At 46.2% G+C, this 25753-nt stretch overlaps 1 protein-coding gene across 1 annotated transcript in view; it reads left to right on the plus strand.

The window, feature by feature from the left end:
- Positions 1-4964: 4964 nt before the first annotated feature.
- Positions 4965-25753, plus strand: part of itgb5 (integrin, beta 5) — a 34789-nt gene continuing 14000 nt past the window's right edge. Inside the window, exons 1-11 of the mRNA XM_079733249.1 lie at positions 4965-5743; positions 6078-6163; positions 6347-6539; positions 6785-7034; positions 8233-8401; positions 9918-10079; positions 11076-11171; positions 11286-11375; positions 12856-12990; positions 18175-18349; positions 18716-18970. Of these exons, the coding sequence (XP_079589375.1) occupies positions 5665-5743; positions 6078-6163; positions 6347-6539; positions 6785-7034; positions 8233-8401; positions 9918-10079; positions 11076-11171; positions 11286-11375; positions 12856-12990; positions 18175-18349; positions 18716-18970 (1690 nt within the window). The 5' untranslated portion in view covers positions 4965-5664. The remainder of the gene's footprint in view (positions 5744-6077; positions 6164-6346; positions 6540-6784; positions 7035-8232; positions 8402-9917; positions 10080-11075; positions 11172-11285; positions 11376-12855; positions 12991-18174; positions 18350-18715; positions 18971-25753) is intronic.

The following is a 25753-nucleotide window of genomic DNA, read 5'->3' on the forward strand; positions in this document are numbered from 1 at the left end:
CTGAGACGGCCGGGTGCGATAGGTCGTCCCCTGGGGCCGCCCAGCCCGTGGGCGTGTCATCCCCTCTCTTCTCCAGGCAGGCGGATAGTCGGGGGGACCCCATTCACGGCAGCGTCGCGACCTGCAAAGCGGGCGTCCCCGAAATGGACCGGGAGGAGAGCTCCGACTTCCACAGCTTCCTGGGGGAGGACAAGGACATTGTGGTGGGTGAGAGTAGCAGCAGGCCCGAGACAGGCGCAGGCCGAGACCGCTCCACGGGTGCTGGCGGAGAGGCCCCGCACACTGTCGAACGGGGCACTTCCCCTTCACCCCGCGTAGTCACGTCCGACGTATCAGTCGGTACGGAGACACGGTGTGTGTCGGTAGATGCCCAGACGAAGGTGCCCGCAACGGCAGACAAGAATCATCTCACCGTGCTGCACATGGCCGACCTGGACTACCTGGCTGAGGTATACTTATGGGATGAGGAAGGGGCGATCGGGGGACATGTTTGTCAACATGCCGCCTTGTTTTTTTTAAATGTTTTTTTGTGTTTTTCTGTTTGTAGGAATTTGCGAAACTCAAGTCTGCCAAGGAGGAACTTCATGAGCTAAGACAGAAGCTGAAAAGGTACTCCGTGCACTGGCATGCTCGCTCCATCCGCCCCCTGGCCTCCAGAAGGGAGGTCTTTCAGTGGCACCCTTGTGGTCGTGTGTTTCAGCTCAGAGGAGGCCGGGGAGAGGGAACCGTGTGCGGGATGTTGTGGGCGGGCGCAGAGGGCTGAGCTGTGTCTGCTGGCCCTGCAGTACACCATGTGCCAGCAGCATGCCTGGAGGGACTGCTTCACCTCCCCCGATGACCTCAACATGACGACAACACACTCTGAGTATTGCTCATACCCAATATTTTTTATGATTTTGTTTTTTTGATGATTTGTCTTGTGTTTGATGAACTTCAAGCAGTATTCAGCTTCTTACCTCATTCTGTTGAAGTAAAGATAACACAAGTGGACTTTGATGAAGATTTACAGTGAAGCTAAATCATGAGAAGATTCCAGGGCAAAGTGTCCCGAAAGCTACCGTCAAATAAGAATGATGGTGTACCATCGGTTTGCCTTTCTCTTCCCGCAGGCCCCAGGACCCTCCGGCCAAGCTCGTTAATGTCTGCGAGAAGCTCCAGTGTGACTTCAAAGAGATGAGCCCCAAGATCCTGGCTGGTGTGGCCCTGGAGCAGCTGGAACCTCTGTCCGTCACCCTTGCGAGACTTACATCTGGCTGCCCCTGCAGCCCTCCAAAGGTCTGCTTCTGCCCGACGCTATATTATATATTTCGTCATTCTTTTTTTTAGGTTTACTCTGACATTCATGATTGACTCTGGTCTGTTCTTTGATTTACTTTAGCTCATTGATGACGCTTTGGAGGATGTCGCGACAAGGTATGTTCTTGGTGTGTACAAATGTTGTACGATTTCCAAATGCTTGTCTGCATCATGTGTTTGTCTGATTACAAGCTCTCAGCCACTGGAGGGATGGAACATGGAAACGCGTGGAGGGAAAGAATGTCCCCCGTTTCCAAAGAGCGAAGACCCGAAGGTATATTGGACCATTACATTATTATGGGAAGTCATGTACCCTGTCTGTAGCCGTTAATCCCCGATTTCCCCTTTTTGGGACGCATTTTTGACAAAATTCATTCCCCAGGAGGCTAAGAGACAGAAGGCCCCAGTGGTTCAGTCCAAGGTGAAGCGCATCAGAGCGGTTTCCCAAATGCCCAAGCACAGTGGGACAGACAACAAGCAGACGGGTGATTATTGTGTATTGATCTGTCTGCAGCAGACGGGTGAGGACACCCACGGCCACCGCTCCATCCTATAACTGTGTATTGTATTGATCTGTCCACACAGTGGATCGTGTGACTGAGGTAGTGGCCGTGGAGTCTCAAATCGAGGGGGATTCTACTGAGTTGAGTACCGGCGAGACGTGGTACGATGCTAAGGAGGACCTGGAACCCGGCGTCGTTATGGTGCCGACCGGACCGGGAGACACCCCCTCAAGGAGCGATGAAGAGATAAAAGAAGGCAAGAACGCACTGGATAGGGTCTGATGAATTCAGAAAAGCGAAAGGGGCGGGGTTACGCATTGTTTCCTGTTTCATCTACTTGCATGAGCAACATTCAGACGGGTATTTTCATTATTTCTGCTGTGGCCAGTCTACACAGTGTTGATTCGAAACGTTTACTGACACTTGTTCACAGTTTTCCACTATTGGTCGGGTCTGTGTTCCCTGTTTATTGCCAGTTCGGCCCTACAGATTCCCGCCTCATTAACGGTGTGATCTGTCAAAACAAATAAGAGGCGAAGGAATGTGAAATGCATGTACTCGGTTATCAATCTGAAGTCTGATTTGTGGGTCTAGGTCTGATGATGATGTTGTGAAGCAGGCCAACTTCCAATCTGTTTTATTGGTTGTTGTTTTTCCTGTTTTACCACAGGCTTGCCTAAGAAGGTGGAGGAACAGGAGAGCTCATTGCTCTGTGTCTCTGGACTCCGCAAGGATGTGACCGAGGTGATCCACTACACCTGTGTGGATTAAACATGACATCACACTGCAGCATCTTTCAGAATATTTTCTCTTTATTATCTGAACTACAGCTCTAATTAGCAAAAAAACGATTAAGAATAGAGCTGATAAGTAACCAGATTCGTATTGGCCATGTTGAGTGAAAAATACCAAATCATGACGTATTATAGAGAATGTTTTAAATTACAGCCACCAGGGGGCAGTGACAAATGATTTATCGTACATTACAATTCACACTTGAGCAGGTAGAGGGCCCTACCAACTAATTAATGAATACTATTTTCTTTTAAGAGCGATGTGATGCAGTGGTTTGAAAAGGACCATGTTTCTGAAGTCAGATTCTGCACTTTCAGCAACCATCTAACGTGAGTCACCTCACTGACCTATCATAAATATTAGCATTGCTTGAATTCAACTTGGCAATGAAAACGCATACTGCCGAACTCTCACGAACGTACATGGTGTAACACAATGCAAGACTTTGTTTTCTGTTTGGCCTCATTTCAATGTAAATGTGGAACACTTTGGTTGCGACAATCTTAAGCATCCGTGGCATCTATCTCACGGTGGTTTTATTCTCTCCAGAGTTGCCATGGTGACCGTAAATGGCCCTCTGGCTGCTGAGTTGGCTGTTGGGAAGATGAATGGCGTCTGCGTGCAGGGCTCCACTTTACATGTGGAGCACATCAGACCGGTTACCGAGAGCTTGAGTCCAGCCCTGCAGACCCCTATCGCCTCCAGCAAGGTACCAGAGGAGACGGGTGGTGTACCGAAACCCAGTGCCACCAAAACCCACTCCAGCCTCACTGTGGGAAAGGTGAGGGGATCTGAGCAGCATTGTGTGCAATGTGATTCACACTTCCATGGGCAAAGCCTATTCTTAAATACCCATTTATGACATTATTTGTGATGAACATTATTGCAATATACATATTCAATTGTCATTTATTGTCTTTCAATGGTATTCAGAATTTGACTCGTCATCATACCCAGTTGTAAACTATATTGAATTAAAATGACTTGATCATTTTCATATGAGTTTTTCAGTGAGATGGAGAAACTTGTTTTATGGTCCTTAAAGATACTTTAAACTCCATATACTCTAATGTTATGACCCTCAGAGACAATGTGTTAAACGGTATGCTGAACCTTTCCTCATAATTATCGGGATAAGACATTTTCCAATAACTCCCAGCGCTAAGAAATGGTGAACCGAGGTACGCTCTTTCCGGGGAACACGGTAAGCTTGGGGCCAGTCAGCCATCCAAACCTCCCTCCCCTCCGCAGGTGCCCGGCCCAGACAAGCATATGGTCCTGAGCGACTCGCCCACGGCGGAGGGCACCTGCGTGCCGCAGCACTACGCCACCATGGGCAGCTTCGACAAGCTGATGGTCGCACTGAAGGAGCGCCACCCGGAGGCTGGGAGGCTGGCCATAGTGGGCGCTCTGCAGGAGGTGAAGACACGCCACCGGGGCATCCTCAGTGGCCTGCCGCTCAGTAGCATTGTGGAGATGGCGTCCAAGCAGCTTGCTGCTTCGTCTTCTTCCGGCGCCACAGCAGCCAGTGAAGGGAGTGGGGGGGGGGAGACACAGCCCTCTGAGTAGTTGATCACCACAGCAACCTGAAGAGGTAGTTTGTGGGGGGAGTGGCAGCACCCTGAAGGGATAGTTGGGGCATCGCGGCACCCTGTGGATGTAGCTTGGGAGGCTTTATTTAGTCAAATGTTCAGTGTTCGGGATTGTTGGGTGAAGTTGTCTGAATAGCATCCACAATCCTCAAGTTTTTGATAAATACATTTTTATTTATTTATTTATATATATATATATATATATATATATATATATATATATATATATATATATATACTAAGGCTATATACTATATGTTCGTTTTGTTTGGAAGGTTGTATATGGAGCAGTGATTTGTTTGTTTATGGAGAAGTTAACTGTTTGACTGGAAAGGTTGAGTTTATTGTTTTTTGTGTAGTAGACATTGTTTTTCTTTTGTGCCTTCCTTATGTCTTTACTTACTTATCCTTTCTTTCTAATATGCTCAATTTGTATAGGCTATTGTATAGACCAAAGCTGTGTTCATAACTAAGTATTCTTTGAACGTATGGGTGTTTGAATACCATAGAATGTTGGTCATGTGGTTATTCATCAATAAAAAAAAAATATATATATATATATATGTAAAGAAATTGTCTAACAATTGAAGGTTTTTCACGCCCAGATTGATTATGCAGCTGTATTTCTTTAAATGTCACAGGCAAACGCCTTATTGGATTCTGGACTCAGACATGCGCGTCTTACTATAGGAATGTAAATGACACACGACGTCACACAAAGGATGTCACCAAGGGTTGGAAAAAGCGAGTTCTTAACGAATGGCAATCAAGCAATCGTGTTGAGAAAACGACAAGGGATGGTCCACGTTTCCATATCGATAGTCGACATTTACTCATTGCACCTGTTCCAAATGCGTAAAAAACACCGCTACGGTGTACGCTACGCCGCGGCAGAGACAGGGTTAACGGGTGATCTCTACCCCCCTCCCCGCCAGCCCCCTCGGGAATAGGCGGAGATTCCAAGAGGGACGCGTACAGGAGAAGCCGAGAAACAAACTTGAGAGCGAAATCACGACTTCCAGACGTGGTGGATTTATTTTTTTGTGGACATTTGTATTCATTGTTCGCCACAGCCAGAGACCTATGTGCTTCGGATACATGGAGTGACTGATTGATTGGGATCAACGGGGGTCGTCTGTGGACCAGTACTGAGATGGAACGGTACCGAAGTTTCTAAAGAAAACATGCAGTGGTCATTGATCCTATATACGTGATTGAGTTGCGTGTTTTACTTATTGAGCAGTTGCAATGATGGATGATAATGTCCGACCACAACATGAAGCGTAAAGCCGCCCCCAGCTTGACGGAATGAGCGCGGAATGGAATACAAATCTGGTCAACGTGGACGTTACTTCGGTGTTTTGCATTGACCGAGTGGACTCCATCCATAAAGACGTCCTTCGGACAATCCACGGGACGGTATTGGTTAGGCCTACTCAGTTATTTTGAGGTATTTCGTTTCCCCAACAAGTGACACAATGTTGATCCCAGCGACATTGATGCGGCGTGCAACTCTGTGCTGCGTGGTTTTCGAAATACTTTGGCACAGCGGTCAAGGTAAAATATACAACACTGTAGTTTTCTACAATATAACTCATGCCCTTAGATAACAGTATTAATCTCTATGCCTCAGTGACTGCTGTGCTGGGACGTCACAAAGCAACAGTGTAGCCTATTGCAATGTTATCGCTATCTTATGTTTTTGTTGTTACACATTGATGCATGCGTACATGATTTTTCTATTACATTTTATGTTTTTGTTGTTTGATATAGGTAGCCTAATGTTATTTTATGACATTGTGCTAGTAGGCCGCTCTCTATTTGGTTAAAATTGCGATAAATGGGTCAGTCCGTTTTGAGTTTCTGTACCGAGAGTTTCCCCCTTCCTCAGGTCTCAACGTGTGTATGAGTGGCAGTGCGACATCATGTGAAGAATGCATCTTAATTCACCCCAGTTGCGCCTGGTGCGCACAAGAGGTACGCGCTCATTGTTGTTGTTTTGGCGTCGTTTCGCACAACAGTTGCAAAATCCTACTCTTGAATGTAGCATCACTGAGAGATAGTCTGTAACCAGAGGAAGCCAAATCGCAAAGTTATCATACTATACTCATTCCGACGCCCAGTGATTGACAGTTAGCTGTGTTTTTAATATCATTGCAGGACTTCGGAAGAGTGAGATGTGACCTCACTCAAGGTCTACAGACCCGGGGCTGCAAGGCCCAGTTCATCGAGTTCCCCAGCAGTCAGACCTCCATCCTGAAGAGCAACCCGCTGAGCACTAAAGGGTCCGCGCCCTCCCAGAACGAGGTCACCCAGATCATGCCGCAGAAGATCTCTGTGAGCCTACGGCCAGGTATGTCAAGCACTCCGATTCACCCCAGACTAGAACCCCACAGAACCCCTGGCCTGTCCAAAGCACCATGGCTATCCACCTCAGTATCTCCTTCGACAACACTCGCGTCGTAGACTGCAAAGAGCGCTCCCAGAACCTTTTCCATATCGATATATTGTGGCCGGCGATTTGGGCCCAACACAACCCAGTTGACGCCTCTGCGTCATCACTCTCATTCCCCCCCATCCCCCCACCCTGGGGTCCAGGTGACCAGACGTCGTTCCAGGTGCAGGTGAGGCAGGTGGAGGACTACCCTGTGGACCTCTACTACCTGATGGACCTCTCGCTCTCCATGAAGGACGACCTGGTGACCATCCACAACTTGGGCACCAAGCTCACAGAGGAGATGAGCCGCCTCACCAGCAACTTTAGGCTGGGCTTCGGCACCTTCGTGGACAAGAACATATCCCCCTTTTCCTACACAGAGCCCAAGTATCAGAACAACCCCTGCAACGGGTAAGGACGGGGGAGAGATGCAGGATTCATTGTTCTTATGTAATGCTATCCAGAGGAAAATTCATGTTGAGCAGAATGTGTATCATGCACGATGCCTTTGTGTGCTGAGCAGAACAATATCATTGTGCTTTCAACACGTGATCTGAGACTTTGACCTCATGAAGCTCAACTACTGTTCTGTGGTTCAGGTATCGAAGGCGTCATCACAGCACTCGGGATATTTGTAAAGGAAATGGTAGTTCTGTCTAAATGAAACTAACATGGACGCCTCCATCAGTCTGGTCATCGTACTCACATGACTGATCATTTGATAATGATAATTTGATCATGATCATTTTATCAGGGCCGTATGATCATGACCACTTGTCCAAATATCCAAATTGAATATTAGTCTCTTCTGGCCCAAAATGATCCTGACATGTCATCGTTCCACCTATTGAGAGTTCAAAATTACATCCACAGGGTTTATTTTTGAACCATTCATGAAAGATGTATCGGGAGAGAATCCCATGCATGGTTCATTATTCATCACCTCTGATGGTGATAGTTGAGAGAGCCAGTGCTCCAAAATGGCCACTGCCTCTCTGCATCCATGTGTGTGCATGTCTGTCGACTGAAAAGAGACCTAGAATAGATGGGGAGGGAAAGCAAGGGTATGTTTGCCCTGGAGGTTAGATTACTCGGGACTAGCTAACATGCTGCCCTCGCGCCTCACTTCCCAACTAGGCTAGTGTGTGTGTGTGTGTGTGTGTGTGTGTGTGTGTGTGTGTGTGTGTGTGTGTGTGTGTGTGTGTGTGTGTGTGTGTGTGTCAGACACTGCCATGTTGTAGGATGACATTAAGGGGACACATATATAAACTATTTTGATGCTTACTCAGGCGATGTATGGTCAGAAACAGCCGATCATGTTGGGAGAGGATATGATTGATAATGGTGGTTGTGTTTGTGTGTAAATTAAAATAAGCTTTGTACATATTTACAGAGAAGAAATGTGTAAAATTATATGTAGCGAATCATAACTACTGTATAATATTGGAGGCCTCAGGACACATAAGCCCTGGTCACAAGGCGCTAAACAACAAATGCATAAATGTAATGCAAAGGTAGATGACTTCAAAACGCCACTGGGGAAGGCTCCTGGTTGCCCTTAATCTAACAGACCGGTTCCCCACAACCCTCTCCCTCTCCGTCTCCACAGATACAAGCTGTTCCCCAACTGCGTGCCATCCTTTGGCTTCCGCCACGTCCTGTCTCTCACAGACAAGGTGGACCGCTTCAACCAGGAGGTGCAGAAGCAGATGGTGTCCCGCAACCGGGACGCTCCGGAGGGCGGCTTCGACGCCATAGTGCAGGCTGCCGTCTGCAAGGTGAGCGGGAAAAGCCTCTCCTTCTGTGGTGGGGATATTTTTGGGGGGGAGGATTCTGCTTTACCATTTCTCGAACATGTAGAATGTAGATGGAAACCGCTGATGGGAATCAATGAATGAGGCTTGACATGACTATGGGGAGAGACTGCTGAGTAAGCATGACTACAGCTGCAGGCTTTGGGGTGGGGATGTGGGTGGGGAAGTGGTTGGGGAGGTCTCTGTACAGCTACTGGAGGCAGCTTCCCCCTTTTGTAACTTGTTAATTAAAAGCTGTGTGTGTGTGTGTGTGTGTGTGTGTGTGTGTGTGTGTGTGTGTTGGGGGGGATGGGGGGGGGGGGGATGGGGGGGGGGGGGGGGGTCATGAGGAAGTGCACTGTGGAGCAGCTGGTCATGCACGAGAAAGACTTGACCAGCAAGGTCCCAATCTTGTAACAGGGGCTCCCCCAGTTTAATTGTCTCCCACAGGAAGTGAAGGATAGCCTCCTCCCTATCCGTCTCCTCCTCCTTCTCCCCTCCAGTAGCTTCTGCCTTGTAATTAAGTCTACCTCCGTTGCCACGTTCTGCGGGGGGGTGGGGGGTGATGATATTTATGTTTTATCCAGTGTAAGGAGTCATTACATCACCGGTATGTGAAAGCAATTGGGTCACTTTTCCCGGCATGAAGAAGAAATATAGAAAATGTGTGTTTTGATATATATACGATTGCAAAAGTTGTTTTTTTTATCCTGTGATTATTTAGCTTCACTTCCCTGTGTGGTGGAGGTGAACCACAGCGCCAGCAGAAATTGCAAATTTTAAGGGGTGTCTCCTAATCTCTCAAGAGGGGCTGATGGTGACCGAACCCACCAGGGCCGTGATAGGAACACAAAGCTCCTGGCGTGGTCTATCTGTAGACCGCGAAGGCTGAATGATACGGCCACTCCTCTGGTGGCCACTTCAAAAGGGCCCTTTTATTAGCCAGAGAAGAACACCTGGCCACTGTGCACTGTAGCCGGGGTTTAGGGAACTACTGGAAGTGTAAATAGTGGTGTTCATACCTCTGGTGTTGCAACAATGGTTCTGTTTGATGAGCCCTATGGCATTAGTCAGCGGCCCTGTCAAATCCTCACTTTTTCTATTGTCTGCTCCTTTTGTGTGGTGTTGACCGTGGCCGGGCCTGCACTGGGTGGCTCTGGATTATTTTTTAACAAGGATAAGGCAGGTGATGGCATGTCCGTTCTATTGAATGCACTATATTTGATTGTATTTCACAAATTTGCTGTTTATCTTAAATGGCTTCATAGTGCAAGGTTTCAGGCTCTTGTTTTTATGTTCCAATATGTCTATGATCTGCATTGCATTGACATACATACAATAGTATAATAAATAGTTGACTGCGATATTGTAAAAATCCACCATACAGAACCTGTTTATAGGAAGCACCAGCGTATCCACGCGTCACGATAATGGCTCTCAAGTGTTGCATAGGGGCAGTGTTTCTGATCCCTCTGCCCTGCTCCTCCCAAACCCCCACCAGGAGGAGATCGGCTGGAGGAAGGAGGCCTTCCACCTGCTGGTGTTCGCCACGGACGACGTGCCCCACCTGGCCCTGGACGGGAAGCTGGGAGGGCTGGTCAATCCCAACGACGGAGAGTGTCACCTGGACAAGAACAACGAGAACAGTGCTTCCACCCAGATGGTAACCGTGGCGGCGATACAGCCACACATTTAATCGGATCATCTGAGACTGAAAGAAGAGATTAGCCACCTTCTAGAAAGTGCAGTGTTGTATCCTGCTTCTTTTTGTAGTTGTTTGACAGCAGTGGCACATGTATTGTGTTACGACGCGTATTGCTAGACAAAGAGGCCCTGTTTAAACTCAGTTAATGTGCTCTCAACTTATTTTCATGCATATTGGATATAAAAACAGAGTGCACACAACCACACTACCCCAGAGGGAAATAGTGGATATAGATTAATATTATTGAGAATCGTGTGATTGGTCAATGGCTCTTAGTAAAACCTAATTGGCTTTATGTGCATCTTCGGTGATGCCACTAACACACAGAGCAAATACTCCCTTTAAACAAATCAACTGAACAGCAATAAACTGTAAATGTGGACCTCTGTATTAAAGCACTTAAATCCTGCTAACCATTTGCAGGGACTTAAACAGGCACAGATTTCTAAAGTCAGTTATTCCACAATAACTTGGGCCAATTGCTAATTTTATTTGATTAAGGACGAGCGGAAATTCTGTTAGTACGAAGTCAGGAATTTCGAATTTAATCTGTCCGTCTGTATAAAGTGGATTGACTGAGATTTTTTGTCTTTGCCTGGATTTCCCCACCCAAATAAATTAGAATGGATTCAATTGGATAGTTGTCATTGGTCAGATCCTAGAATTCCCCCACACATTGACTCATATTCAGGGCCACAAAGAACACAACAAACGGCAGTGGTTAACTGCAGAGGCCTGGCTCACAGACGGGTAATGGAATGAGTGAAATATAGTAAGACGCTGGTTCTCTTACTCTGCCCTTTAGCCTCTCTTTTTTTAACTTGTCCTTTTGGCAGGGAGTCCTATGTAAACATGACACTGTTATCAGTACGCTGATGACTTCTCTTCACCCACTTCCTGTCTGGCCAAAGGTTTTTTTTCTGTTATGATAGAGAAATGTTTCTATTTCCACAGGATTATCCCTCTCTCGGTCTGCTTGGAGAAAAACTGGCCGAAAATAATATCTATCTCATCTTTGCGGTGACAAGGAGGTATTACGTCATTTACAAGGTAGTTTTGTCTTTCTATCTGTTGCTCAGTTAATGTGTATTAATGATTTGATCATGAAGTAATTCCCCATGTGTGTTTTGTTTGTGTTTTGTGTTTTTTCTTGCCTTGTTGAAGAATTATACTGCCCTCATTCCGGGAACGACAGTTGAAATCCTCGACATGGACTCAAAGAACATCATTCAACTGATCGTCAATGCCTACAACGTAAGTAAAGAACATGGATGCTTCTTATATGAATGTGAGGATTGTAGGAAAGATGGATTGATGTGTGGTTTTAGAGCTTTGTATTGTGGCTAAGGTTCAATTCTGTGTTTCCAACAAGATATTTAACATATTAAAAAGTCATGAAATTAGATATGTAAATTGAAGGCCATCAAAAGGCATAAAAAAGTTTTAAATAAAGTTGCATAGGTCTTAATTATGTTTTTGGATGGTTTGGAGATGAAAAATAATAAACCTCCAACCAAGTGTCAAACATCGATATTATATATTATAACACAGCTATTAATTTGCGTCCCACAACGTGCAGGAGTTAAATAAGAACAAATATCCAAACAAATAATTTTGTTTACTTAAAAACAATTCAAGGTTGAGGAAAGAGGCCATTGGGTAATAAAATTGTATTCATTTCTGCTATAAGTTGAACTGAATAAACATATTAAAAAGTCTTTGAACTGGTTGAAACCTGCAGATTCCCTGTTCATTTAGCCACACTCAAACAAGAGAGGTTCATAACTGTGGAGGTAATCTTCTGTCCTCGTTTCACTAACACAAATACCCCAAAAAGCCCCTAAAAAAAAACACATTCCCTTCCTTAATTAACAGGTTCAATGACAGAGAAGTAATACAAATTAATTTACCATATCTAAATCATCATTGTTGTTGTGTCAGTGTTGTCCATAGGCAAAGCAGTTCTCCTTGCCCCTTTCAGCCGCAAAGAAGTACTCTTGCGTCTGATGGCAACAGGAAAGGGTCAGCGTGACCTCGCTAAATGAAGCAGGTGTCAAACAAAGACCTCACACTGAAAGCTTCAGTGGGAGGCTCTGTGCTCAGGAGAACATGTTAACCGTCTGATGTTATTCCCATCCAAGCTGCTAAACTGTATTCCCCAACCTAAGATTGGTAACGCACACCACTCAAAATGAGAAAGGGTTTTATTCAAAACCAACTTAAGTGTTTTAAGTGTGTGAGTGTGACAACGTTTGTTTGTGTGCGTTGATGGTTTCGGGACTTTGCAGCTGTGTTCTCCACAGCAGTCTGTGCCTAAGTGTTTCATTTGACACATGTTGTACAAGCTGTCGTGTCTCTCCCCCTATTTATATATGACCTGGATCCATGCCCACTCTGAGGTTTACAGTTGGTCTAAATTAGCAGTGGCAACCCGCCTAAGCAATTCTAAGGCTTGCCTCACTTGAGGCCTTTTGCCCATCCAGCCAGCCTGCTAGCAGACTCAAACATCAACCAGTGGTTTTATTATTAATAGCTGTGTGGTAGCACATTAGCACAGCTTAGGTTTCAAGGATCTGCAAAATGTTTGCATGCTAACTTGATGCACAAGGGCTCGGAAATCTTCTAGTTGTCTTGAATGTTTATGGTGTTAAAATCGTGTTTTGTTTGTTTTTTCGTTTTTTCCCTATCCCTTACGATTATTAACAAATGAGTGGAACATGCTCATCCCTTCCAGAACATCCGGTCCAAAGTGGAGCTGACCGTGTCGGACCAACCAGAGGACATCAGTCTGTCCTTCACCGCCACCTGCCAGGACGGACAGCCGCTGCCAGGCCTCCGGAAGTGCTCTGACCTGAAGATAGGGGACACCGTAAGTACCGCCTTCCAGCCCCACATCATTTAGGCATTGTTCAAAAGAGAATGGTTGATGTTTTAGTTTTACACAGTTCATGTATAATGTATGTGTTTAATATTCATCCGCTAACATTACAATGAAGATACTTGATGCATAATACCAGAGGTGTTGCACGATGTTATAATATTGAGTCAAGTTGAGGGCGTTCTGCAGTAACTGGCTGTTCTTGCCATACTTTGCCTGGTAATTACACAGAACTTTGAAGAACATCTAAAAAATGCTTCCGTTTGTTATTGTTATTTTGAGCAAGCTTAACACAGCTCCATGTCACTAAACAGCGAGAGACTTAAGAGATTAGCTCTTGGCAGAGATCACAATGACTCTCTCAGCCTTCCTCTGTTCCCTGTTGAACACGGGAGGGGTGCCCTCCTCTGACCCAGGGTGCCCAGGAGAGCTGTGAGGAATGTCCACATGCTGTGAACAGATTCCCTGCTAGCATTAGCCCTGTCGGGTCACTGAGTGTGAGGTTGTGACCGGGCAGCTGGTGACGAACGCCTGGAGACCTTTTAAACCCTCTCTAGGCGGAGTTTCTGTTTGATTAAATAAAACTGTTGTAGCAGTGGAGGAAAGGTTGTGTTGCTTTAAACTCTCGTTAAATGGACATCACCAGCACGTGTGGGCAAATGTTGTAGGGCTGAAGGCCATCCACTATCAGCATGAATTGCAGATCAAAGGTTTACATTTTGCTATAGTAATGACATCATTGACTCTTGCAATGTGATTGCTTGTATAATTATATATTTTTGTGTATTATGGAACAAGTTGAATCACATTTGACCACTGATTTAGCCTGTTCCTTAAAGAGCACCTATTATGCTTTTTCGACTTTTATGACCTATAAACGTTGTTATAATGATTTATAGTAATTTTTTACCATACTAAAGTGTCAAATAATGACGTACATGCATTTAGACGTATTCCCTGCTGACCGTGTGGGGTGGCTGTGCAGAGCGCTAAACACTAGGGATGCTGGTCGCCATTCACATGTTCAAATTTCCGGGATTTATCTACGTAGAACAATCCAGATTTTTCCATGTATGGTAATGCTGCAACATGCTCTTCTGGAAGGTAACCAATCACAACAGAGTGGGGTTGGCAGGAGGGGGGCGAGGGGGCGGATAAGGACGAAGCCGACTGTTGACAGAGAATAATGAAAGCGCCCAAATGAGAGGAAGAGTTTCCCGAAAATCGACATCGTTTTTTGCGCTGTGATTCGTGTCCGGTTGCTCTATAGGAATCATTAATAAGAAATCTAGACCAGAAAAGTAGTATTATAAGGAGATCTCTAAGTTCAGAATTCATCCTATCTTCATAAAGTTTACTTGTTAGAAAAAAGAAATACAACCACTCCTGGAATGTATTTATTTTATAAAGTGATTTCACTCCACAGATGGCACTGTCCAGTCTGTAGGTCTGTTTACAGTTTTCTCCATGCTTGTGGATTGCCTACACTAATGAATCATATTGTAATGGATGCAGGACTGAGAGTTGTGTATAGTTTTGTTAAGCTGGGTAGGAGGGAGGGGGCCATGCTTGGAAATGAAATACTAATAACTTAAGTTGTTTACCTCACAGACTGATCTCCTTGGGCTTTCAGAGCTATGAGCTAGAATAGAAGTTGGGATCCTATTCATATCTACTGAATGGCAGAAGACTAGGGTTTCTTCTCCCTCTCTGTCTCTGTCTCTCTCTCTTATGTGCTCTCGCCCTAACATGGGCCCATGTCCAACATGTCAACCCTAGTGGAATGCATTGTCCCCCTCCTGTCTCATTGAACAAAAAGCCAGGTCAGGTGACACAGGATCCTTACACAGCTTAATCGCTTTGAGTTTTCTACAGTTCGAATCACAAACACTGACCCCTCCCGCGCTCCCACCGCCAGCTCCTGCACATTATGCAGGGCGACCAATTGAAATGGGTCGTGGGCTCAGAGATCAATTGAAATGGCTAGCGAGTTGCTACTTTGTAAAGGCAAGCTCCAACCTTCTGAATTTCCCCCCTCTTCCTCTTCTTCTTCTCTATCTCAGCTTCAATCTTTTCTACATTTGTCAGAGAGAGACTCAGTTGAGTCCTGGGATCCCTCCACTTGGGATGTGGGATGGGGACTCGACCTAGGTCAGGGTATTTCTATGATGCTCGGCCTCCATGGCCCTGCCCACTGCCGGTGCATCTCAATGAACCTCCACAAAGGCCGGGCAGAAGGGGGGGGCCTTGTGAGACCACTAGCCCTGAAAGAAACGGGAGAAATGGAAAGGGGAGAAATTCTCGCCCCGGATTTTGGTAAGGTTGAGCCGGCCTCCTTGTGAGAGCGACCCTCTGGGGAACAGAGCACTGAATGGGCCTCATGTATATGAATGGGACCGGGTGGAGCCACCGCCTTGCTCATCTCCTTACAAGATGTCCTGTCCAAACGAACAGAAACATTTTAATTACATGATGGCCCGTTTTGTTTTTTCCCACACTTGAGGCGTGATGCATCCTATTTTTGTTCTTGTTGTTTTTTTTACGACCAGGAAGTCATAATCATTGAATCAACATATATATTTTTGTACTCCACGGCAACGGGGCTTGTTTATCAGTTTGGATGATGCAGCCCCCCGCCCCCCCACACACACTTTAGTCATGGGAATCTCATAAGAGGAAACAAGAAACGCATTCCGCTTTGCTGGCTTGTTAGTTGTTGCTTGAGTGCGATATAACTGTAGGCTGGCCTTGTGCCAACCTACTTTAACCCCCCCACCCCCCACCCTTTGAGGACATGTTTTTTTTGATCCAGGGAGGTTCAATCAAGGTGGAACCGTCAGTTGAATCCGTCGGTTCTTTGGCCCTGGGATGATCCTGGAGAAGGAAATCGAGTCAAAATTGTGTTGCTTTTACCCCACCTCACCCTTGGTGTCTCCCCACCAACCCCCTTGGTTTGGTCAACTTCGTAGTGGTCCTAACAAGCCTCATGATTGGGCGAGGCGCCCTCCTCGTGACTCACGTGTTCTGTAAATCTCATCTGGTTGCTTGTTATGTTGTTAGGTTGCCCCTCACTGTCTGAGGTCGAGGACTGTTCCTCCTGCCATGATTCCCGGTCTCCCTCATCACGCTTGTTTTAATTGTCTGTCAGAATGACGCCTGTGATTGTCCAACGTGTCGTTGCACAATCACATGTGAGAACAGCCACGTATGTGAGAACAGCCACGTGCACATCACAACGCCACCGTGCTTTGACATTCTGAAATGGTGCCTGTGCACGGATTCAGATCAAGCAGTTGCCCGGCCACTGGGCCTCATCTATGGGGAGGTCTCTACCAAATCTTGCCAAGTGCCATCCCCTCCCATTTGGATCATTATCGTTCATTTAAAGATTTAGTGATTATTTTAACGATTCTTACAATCATTAAAAACAACGATAGGTTAGGTTGGCTGTTTGGAAGTTACATGCAGATTCATTAATGAACAACTGAAACACGAAAGCCAAAGTAAATTCAATCATTTATTTATGCAGTCAAATGATAGTCTTTCAGTCAGTAATTAGAATTACACTACAAACAAACATCAGCTATTTATTATTAATAGGCAAAAGAAAGATAAACAAACACATTCAGATCTGAATCACACAAAATGCATTACAATGCCGTTTATACATTGATAACACTGCTGCGTCACTAATGTTTCCACAGCAGCTTAAGGCAACAAAATAGTTTATTGCTCCCTGGGTTTGCGCAAAGCCAACCCTGTATGTCAACGGGAAACCCAGCTATAGTTTCATTACTTTATTTTTCAGCCTGACTTGTTGCTACCATTCACTCCACATGCTCATTTGAGGTCACTGGTGAGCCATGCCAGTAGATCTTTATCTAATTAACATACATTCTCCAAAGGCTTGCCACTAGCTTGACTTCCTCTCTGACCGAGCAATTTACTGTCTGTCATACATTCTGGAAACGGCAAAATGCATGATTGCTGCTTCACTGCTCAATCACCATCCCTCCTCCCCCCCACCCTCCCTTACTTGCATCTAGAGTTTAGTATCCTAGCTCTTTACTCTCGGAGGAAAGGCAGTCTTGATTCCGGGGTGTTTTACCGCCTTTCTAAAGTTGTTGGAGCTTTAATAATAGCCAATACAGTTTCTAGTTTAGTCTGGTTTAGATAGTGCTTTGAAGATTCGAAACAGAGTGGGGTCCATTTGCTCACAGCAGGACACAGAGACGGCTGCACTTCGAACCGCTCCTACGCTATTGTCAATTGGTGTAATAAACAGAGGTTTTTGTTTACATAAGGTGACTTAAAGACCCCCCCCCCCCCCTCCTTTCCCCTTAACTTTGCTCATTCACACACGCTGTAGCCAACATCAACAGATCCCACAGTGGTTGCGAAGGCCTAATATTTGTGTTGGTTTGGAGTCGCAAACGTTGCCTTTCTCAAGACCTTAAACCTCTGGCGGGATTTTCAAAGCATAGAATGTCTTTTCCTCTGTTGCTACCCAGTGTGTGCTGTCCACTGCCCGGGAGCTCTAGTTAAACCTCTGCAAAACTCCTTAAAGCTGTATTCACACAGCTTTCAGTACAGGAAAAAAAAGGGTTCCATAACTGTTATTGTCTTCATCCCATCGTCTTAACGCCCACGCTCAAGCCATGAATACTTTCCATGTCTTTCAACCAGATATTCCCTATTTTGAGGGGAAAATAACAGTAAAGTTTGAGCAATGCAATCCCCCCCACCGAGCTGGCAGACACAGTGTTGCGGTTCGTTGATTTCGGATGAACACGTATTGGAGCAGAGCCTCAAAAGCTCACGTCGTTACGGGTCCAAACTGGCATGTCTACATATCTCAAGATCCTCTTACAAGCTCCTTCCGCCGAACAACATGTTTTATCTTGACCAACTTGCACGGTTTATGCTAGCAAGCCACATCAAACCTTTTACTGAAATGTCTTAACCCCCCCCTCCATCCCCCCCGGGGCTATTATAGGCCAGGACACACAGCACGGGGGGTCACGTCAACTCTGTGTCCCTCCAGCTTCCTGTAATAGGGGTTACGCACACTCCACATTAACCCTAGGCTTAGAGTTAAATTAGAGAGAACGCTGAAAGTGAAAGATTGAATCCATGACACCTTCCTAACGTCTGGCTCTCGGCACCTCCCTGCAGGTGTCCTTTGACGTGAACGTGGAGGCAAGGAGCTGCCCCCAAGGAGTAGCGAGCCAGAGCTTTACCATCAAACCGGTGGGCTTCAAAGACCGGCTGGAGGTGACCGTGGACTACAGCTGTGACTGTGGCTGCACCCGGGCCGCGCAGACCAAGAGCAGCGTCTGCAGCGCCACCGGTGAGCGCACCCCAACCCCACCCCGCCGTCGTCGACCGCGCTCTCTCTCTCCGCACGCACACCGCATGTGCTCTATGGGCAGCATGTAGCTCAGGAGGTAGAGCGGGTTGCAAGGTTGCTAGTTCGATCCCCGGCTCCTCCTAGCTGGGTGTCGAGGTGTCCCTGAGAAAGGCACCTCACCCTAACTGCTCCTGACCAGCTGGCTGGTGCCTTCTGTGGCTGACGCCGCCGTCGGTGTGTGAACGTGTGCATGAATGGCTGAATGTCAGGCAATATTGTAATGCCCTTTGGGTGGCCTCTGGTTCCAACAAAAGGCAGTTTACCATTTACCATTATTGACCGAGTCCAACCCTTCTCCGGATCCAGGTACCTTCACCTGCGGGAAGTGCTACTGCGAACCGGGCCACCTGGGCTCCCACTGCGAGTGTCAGGAGGGCGAGTCGGGCAGCCACCTCCTGGGCGCCTGCAGGGAGGCGGAGGGCAAGCGGATGTGCAGCGGGCGAGGGGAGTGCAGCTGCAACCAGTGCCTTTGCTACGAGTCGGAGTTTGGCAAGGTCTACGGCAGCTTCTGCGAGTGCGACGACTTCTCGTGCGCCCGCCACAAGGGGGTCCTCTGCGCAGGTAGGAGAGCTGTCTCCCCCCCCCCCCCCCCCCCCCCCCCCCCCAGGGTGCAGTCTTCTCTGGGAGCTGAGCTCTGTCTGGTTATTAAATGATGGAGTCTGTTGGAGCATGAGAGGAAGAAAGAGAGCGCTGGAAGGCTATTCTTTCAACTCGTGAGATGTTTTGTTGAGTCATTTTTTCTAAGTGGTGGGGCGGTGAAGTGTAAGGTTGTCTTGGCTTTGATTGCTAAAGATGATTTTATGGGGATTATGGTATTTATGGTATGTGAAGGTAAAAAAAAGAAGTGCTAGATACGCATGAAATCTGAGGCACAGTGTAGGTTATTGTTACGGCTCCAGGATGTTCGCTTGCTACGTCTAGGGGGGAAGTAGGGGAACCATAACACATGTAACTGTTGGACTGACTGGGAGAACAATAACGCATGGTACAACAGCAAACTAGTTACATAGGTATTTATTTGGCGAGCATTCCGCCAAGGGGAATAGGGAACTATAAGCGGAGCCAAATCAAAGAAAACAAGATAAAGTGACAACTAACTAGTGCACACATACAACATACCTAATACATACAGAGGGTGGCCCCGCTTCTAACCTGATGTGATAACAGAAGAAAAACTACGTGATGGTAGTGTACACCCAAGGGTATCTTACCTATTCACCTAAACCCCTATGGCATCTCAAAAACAAAGGCAACAGCATGACACAGCCAACAAACAGGCAGACAATGGCGTGTTACAATGGACACAGGCAGGTGTAAGGCCTGATGACACTGATTGGCCATCAGACAGCTCCCAGATTGGACAGGGGGTTGGACGATGGTGGAGGAACAGCCAATGGCATGAGACCTACGGAGAACACAGGAAGACACAGGAAAACAACCACACATGTAACAGTTATAATCATTATTGAAAATCGAATGTTCAAACATGTCCTTGGCATGTCTGCTTGCACTCGCTGAAATGATTTGAGTCTTCTGATCTATTCTGAAAGTTGGAAGTTTCACTTAATTGCTGTTTTTATTGCGTTGATATGCCCACACAGCACTTATTGCAGGCCTAGCAATGCTATAAGCAGGATCACTCTCAAAGTTTCTTCAATTTCCTTTCGGGGTTTGGTGCCGTGGTTTTTGAGGGCTGTCTCGGAGAGTATTGTTTGGGTGCTCTGTTTTCACATCAGCCTTTTAAATTTGGGAAGCTGTTTTGTAAAGTTATTTTGATTCGGTAACTGTGAGAAAGGGATGTGTTTGGACTTGATTCAGCTCAATGTTGCCACCTCTGGTCTTGTGGGCCTTGCAATGCATCTTGTGGAGATGACAGCGAAGGAGCTCTTGGCATTTAAACTCTTGAGTACAGGTTGTTGTTGGATGCTTGTGTTCTTGTCTTGAAAAAATCGTTTTTTAATATGCATGTGCAGTTTATTTGAAACAGAGCTTCACAGAGATCCACACTTGTCAAAACACTTTCATGCTTTTATTTCTTCACCCCAAAGCATTAAAATACTCTCTTAATAAAAGATGCATGTGAAGAAGTGGCCTTTAGAAACCCACTTTTCCTTCTAAGCCGTCCGTGTTTCAGTTGGCCTCCCTACAGTCTGGTCCAAGTCTTTGTTTTCCACAGCTTGGTGTATCTGCTCAGCCATACTTAACCAACCAGGCCGGTTCTCCTGCCAGAACATCGATGTCCATTCCTCACTGTGTGCTGAGGCCAGTTCTGCATAGTATCTGTGTGTTTTTGGTGAAGGAGGGAAGGCAGGGGGGAGGGGGGGGGGGGGCATGGCTCATCCCCAAGCCAATAGATGTGCCTCAGAAACCACAGAGAACGCTTTGTAATAGCCGGGGGCCAGCTCCTCTCACACAATGCCTGGCTCCGTTTGTCCATGCAGAGCCGATTGGTGCTTTCGGTGCCGAAACATAAAGTGATGCTGGACCTCTCCGAACGTTCCCGTAACAGAAGGGCTGCTTGTTTCTAAGCTGGTGGTGATCCATAGACGGTCATTAAATGTTAACACTCCAGTTCCTTCTGGAAGCCTCTCTCCTTTTTTTCTGGTTACTTTCCTTTCTCAGCATGGCTTGCCCAGTAATGAGTCCCTAATGACACCAAGCGGTAGTCCTCCAACGACTGCTTCCCTTCACTTCTCCTAATCAGTTAATTATTACCACAGAGCGCCCTGTATACACAGTGTCAGTCTGATCGTGTTCCTCACAGGAAGGGAAGGCCAGCCTTTCGTCACTCATCCTGGTAAACATGTAAAGTGTTAAATAGCGTTGAGCAGAGCCATGATTGGTCACAGTCCGTCGAGAGCAGCCCACTTGTACTGAAGTTGCCGTCTGGGTAGTCGGGCTCCTGTCCATGTCCTACTGGTAAAGTGCTTAAAGGCACAGCTGGTTATGTAAAGAGGGAACCAGCAGGATGCATTTTCTCACAACTATGCAAAAATTTGCATTTTCCCAGTCTTCCTAAATTGTAATCTTCTCATAAACCTCTTCTGGCCATTATCTTCAGAGACCTTTACTCTGAAAAAGGCCTGTTTAACATCAACACTCAAGCATGAACCATGCTAACACTGATGGAAGGATGACCAAGGTGGCAGTAGCCCCTAAATAGAATTAAAGAAAAGACGTTGATGTTGAGTCCTGCATCGGTGGGTCTTAAGCCTCAGCATTAGCATGAGCCAAGGCAAATGGATGCCAGCTTACAGAGAGACAGCTGGCCTGCAGTGTGCCAGAGCTCCTCTCCTACACCAATACACAGTGGCCCGAGTTGGCCTGGTCTCTGCTTAATTGCAGCTGAAAACTGCATTAAAGATGATTGTCGCTTTAAAACCACAGTTTATATTCCTTAGTGAATTTTTTGCCATTTCTCTGTTGATATTTCAAAGGAATGCTTATTCAAAGAGAGTCTCTTGCGTGCACAGCGGATGCCGCTGACTTGTTTGAGAGGCTTAGAGTTCTGCTTGGCTGTTACTTCCGGGGCCCTTGTTTATTGTGTTGCAACGCTGTCGTCGTCTTTGGCCTTTAAGGGCCACGGCATTTGATGTGTTTAGCAGCAACTCAACTTGCAGGTTTTCCAGGATGCATCAACTTGCAGGTTTTCCACGCCACACCCAGCTGTGGTTCCTATCTGTCACGGCGCGCGTGCGTGTGTGTGTGTTGGCGGGCATGCATGCGTGATGTGATGTGCATGATGTGCATATGTGGTGTGTGGTGAGGACATGAGGTTTCTTTTTAAAATGATCTAGACTGTTTTGTTGTACACTAGTTACAACAGGGTTTGTCTTGATCACAACGACTAGAGTGCTAAAATAAACATATTAAGCTGGAACTTTGATAATTTTTTCTTTGTTTTTTCTTGCTGTAATCCTGCAGAAAAGGGGAATTTCACAGACGGAAAGCTGTTCATAAATTAATTACAGCATCAGTGAAATGATATTAGTTCTTATCTTTCTTCATTCTTTAAGAGAATTCATCGATTTTGGATGTTGACTTTGGCCCGTTGATTCAGCCCCACAACACAAAACGATAAGATGGGTCTCAAAATGAGCCCAATTTCTTTCTTGCTTGTTTCTCCCATTCTCCCAGCAGCACCCTTGATGTTGCGGTCTATGCACAAGCGATGGAAAGTTCCACAAATGAAACTGCTTCACCCAATCCGTGGAAATGTACTGAATCACTGCTGTTTCACAGCGCTCTTAGTAGTCTCTTTGTGTTTATGTCTGTATCCCTGTGACCGGAAAGCGAACTGAATGTCTAATGGAAAAATAAATGTAAAACACACAACAAAAAAAAAAGAATATAAGGACATACAGCAATGCAGTATCTGGCACAGTCGCACGTGGCTGTGGTGGTCTGCGTCAACGCTTCGTTTGAAGCAGACATGTTTAGTCCTAAGAGAGCATTTCCCAGTGGAGGCCTGCATGCAGAGCTCCAGTTCCCCTTTGCCACACCATGACAATTAACTCCCCAGCCCACTGCAGCTGGATCTACACGGTGATCTCAGACAGCTGCTCAGCGGTCGTACAGAAATACAGAAATGGAACAGCTGTATTTCCCGGGCTTGCACACTTTGAAGCACACTCGTCTGTCTGTCTGTCTGTCTGTCTGTCTGTCTGTCTGTCTGTCTGTCTGTCTGTCTGTCTGTCTGTCTGTCTGTCTGTCTGTCTGTCTGTCTGTCTGTCTGTCTGTCTGTCTGTCTGTCTGTCTGTCTGTCTGTCTGTCTGTCTGTCTGTCTTTTCAAGTGTATTGATTTGTGTTTGTGCCATGCCAGGCTACAGTAAAAGAATAATGACTTCATTGACGTTGGAGTGTGTGTTGGGAGGGGAACTCAGACCTTTGACTTACAACAGTGATAACTCATACAAGTCTGTCTTTCATTGAGAGTGAAGATGGAGCCTTCCAGCCATAGACGGTTGCGATGGATTATGGTTTCAGCTGATCCCAGTAGCGCTGGCTACAACATGTCCAAACGCAGCTCATTCCCTTTTCAAACCGTATGCGTAGGCTGACTTCCATCCTGCAATTTCCCTGTGACACCTCAAACCACGGCGCTAATGGCTGGAATCTGCCACGAAATGCCACACAATTGTAGAGATTTGAGGGCTAACACTCTTAATAAATTAAAGTTAAGCCTTTAAGTCGGGTGGCTGTAAGTCAGTTGGATCCAACTTTTGGAACTGGGAGCTTTTGCTTTGCTACTGCTACGTGCAGTGCGGTTGATTGGTTGGCTGTGGTTTGTATTGGTCTTTATTGTAGTGTTAGCAGAACGTGAAGCAATTAGTGTGCATGTTCAGGGCTGATTCCTGGCAGGCTGGTCCCGTGGTCGACCTCGGAGGCCTTTTCATTCTACACTAATTACAAAAGAGAAGACGCTACAGCGCAGTCTATGAAACATGTTAAAGGTGATTTATTTAAATTGTGACCATTTTGTTGGTTATTTATTATTTAAACATCTTGATTTTCTTTGAACATACTTAAACTATACATATTGAACAAGGGCCTGTGCAACAGGCTTTGAAACATTTAAGATACATGACTGTACAAGACAATCAGCTGTGAGGCAGAATGTCAAGCAGTACCTCATTCCTCATTCTCTTGATATCAGAAAGGTATATGGTCTCTTTCATTTCATAATGTCAGCCATGTTGACGTTACACCGCCTATGGGGCTGCATTCATACAGTATTCATACAGAACATTCACAAAGTCTTATATCCATTATTTTCCTGAAGAGCTACAGATCAATGATCTTATTTGAGTTATCTTAGCGGTGGCCTTAACCTTTCATTTAGATGAAGGTGGTGAGCTGTCTGCTCTGGACTAGTGCAAGTAGACCCTATACAGCCATATAAAGACAACCACAATCAGACTCAAACCGCAACTCTATAGGCCTCTGCTCCATGAATAGCGCTCAGTGGCTGAAAACGTTCAGTTCCCTCTTCCGCCCCCCTCCCCCCCTGCCCCACCCCGGCTCCCCTGGAGGTAAACAGCCCTCTGTGGAGGCTAGACATGACTGAACTTGACCGTCCCCCCCCCTGTTCCTTCAGATCAGGTAGTCTCGCCTCGCCTCAAACCCTACCAACACCCTAAGACCAGTTTTAAGGTAGTAATACCAACAGTAAAGTAGAAAAAAAAGGGTGGCCTTGGGTGTTTCCTGGTAGTCAAACTAAGATTAAGCATTACTCACTTTCCTCTTTTATCCTTTTATACTCTCTCTCCTCTATCCTCTCTCTATCGTATACACTTTCTCTCTCTCTCTTATACACTCAACCCTTTCTCATCTGGCCGTGCTTAATAAGTGCCAGTGTTCAGTCGACGACAGCATCGTGCTAAGCTACACAAAAGTGCTAGAGGTCAGGAGTATTTAGCAGAATGCAACGCAGAAAGGGGATTCTGGCGCCCAGCTCTGGCAGCCCATTGTGTTTAAAGAAGGGATCGCACCAGGTCACATTTCAGCCGCGAGGCGCTTAGCTGCTATACGATGCTAACGTGATTGGGCTTATAGGGGCTGTGCTTCTTCCTCAATGTCACACCAGTGATGTAAGGTCATTGACCCCAGGCCAGTGGTCTAATCTATGGCTCTGTATAAAGCCTGACTCTCGGTGTGTTGCCCCGTGTGTACAGGAAAAATAGATACAAATGTGTATAAACTGTGCATAAATCGTTCAGAGTATCAGTGCTTGACAAAGAGCTGTGTGTTGCTGAAATATTTTTTAATCGCTCTCATTGTATTGTCTGTTTACTCAGGCACGCTTATGGTCGTCTCAGGCTTCTGGGTGGTTCCACCCGCTCCGATCCATTTCATTCCCAAAACAGAACCATGGACCAAAGTCCCTTGTTGAATCCATTTGTGAATCTTTTTCTCCTTTATTTCCCCAGCTGTTCAAACGCAGCTTGCTCGCTTGCTTGTTGTTGTTGCCTGCATGGTGTGTGGACTCTAGGCTTCTGAAGCAGGAGGAGATGATGACACAACAAACAAGAGCAGAGCTCCTGGGCAGGGTTGTGTGCTGAGGAGTGGGATCCAGATGGAGATGTAGTTCTCCTGCTGTTTATTTACCGGCCGAGATGGATAGTAACGCTTTAATGTTTGAAGTGTTCATGGCTGAGAAGGGCTTACCTTTTTGTGAGACTGCTTTCAGCATACAGTTGTTCCATGTGCCCCAACACTAAGTGTGTTTCTGTTTGTTTGGGTGAGTTTGCGTCTGCGTTTTGGGAAGACAATGCTCCTTTGTTGTTTGATACAGTGATACAACTGTGCTTAGAAAATCTCATTGCATATTCACTTTTAATTTAT

Source organism: Pollachius pollachius (genome assembly GCF_949987615.1).
Source record: "Pollachius pollachius genome assembly, chromosome: 3".
Classification (NCBI taxonomy): Eukaryota; Metazoa; Chordata; class Actinopteri; order Gadiformes; family Gadidae; genus Pollachius; species Pollachius pollachius.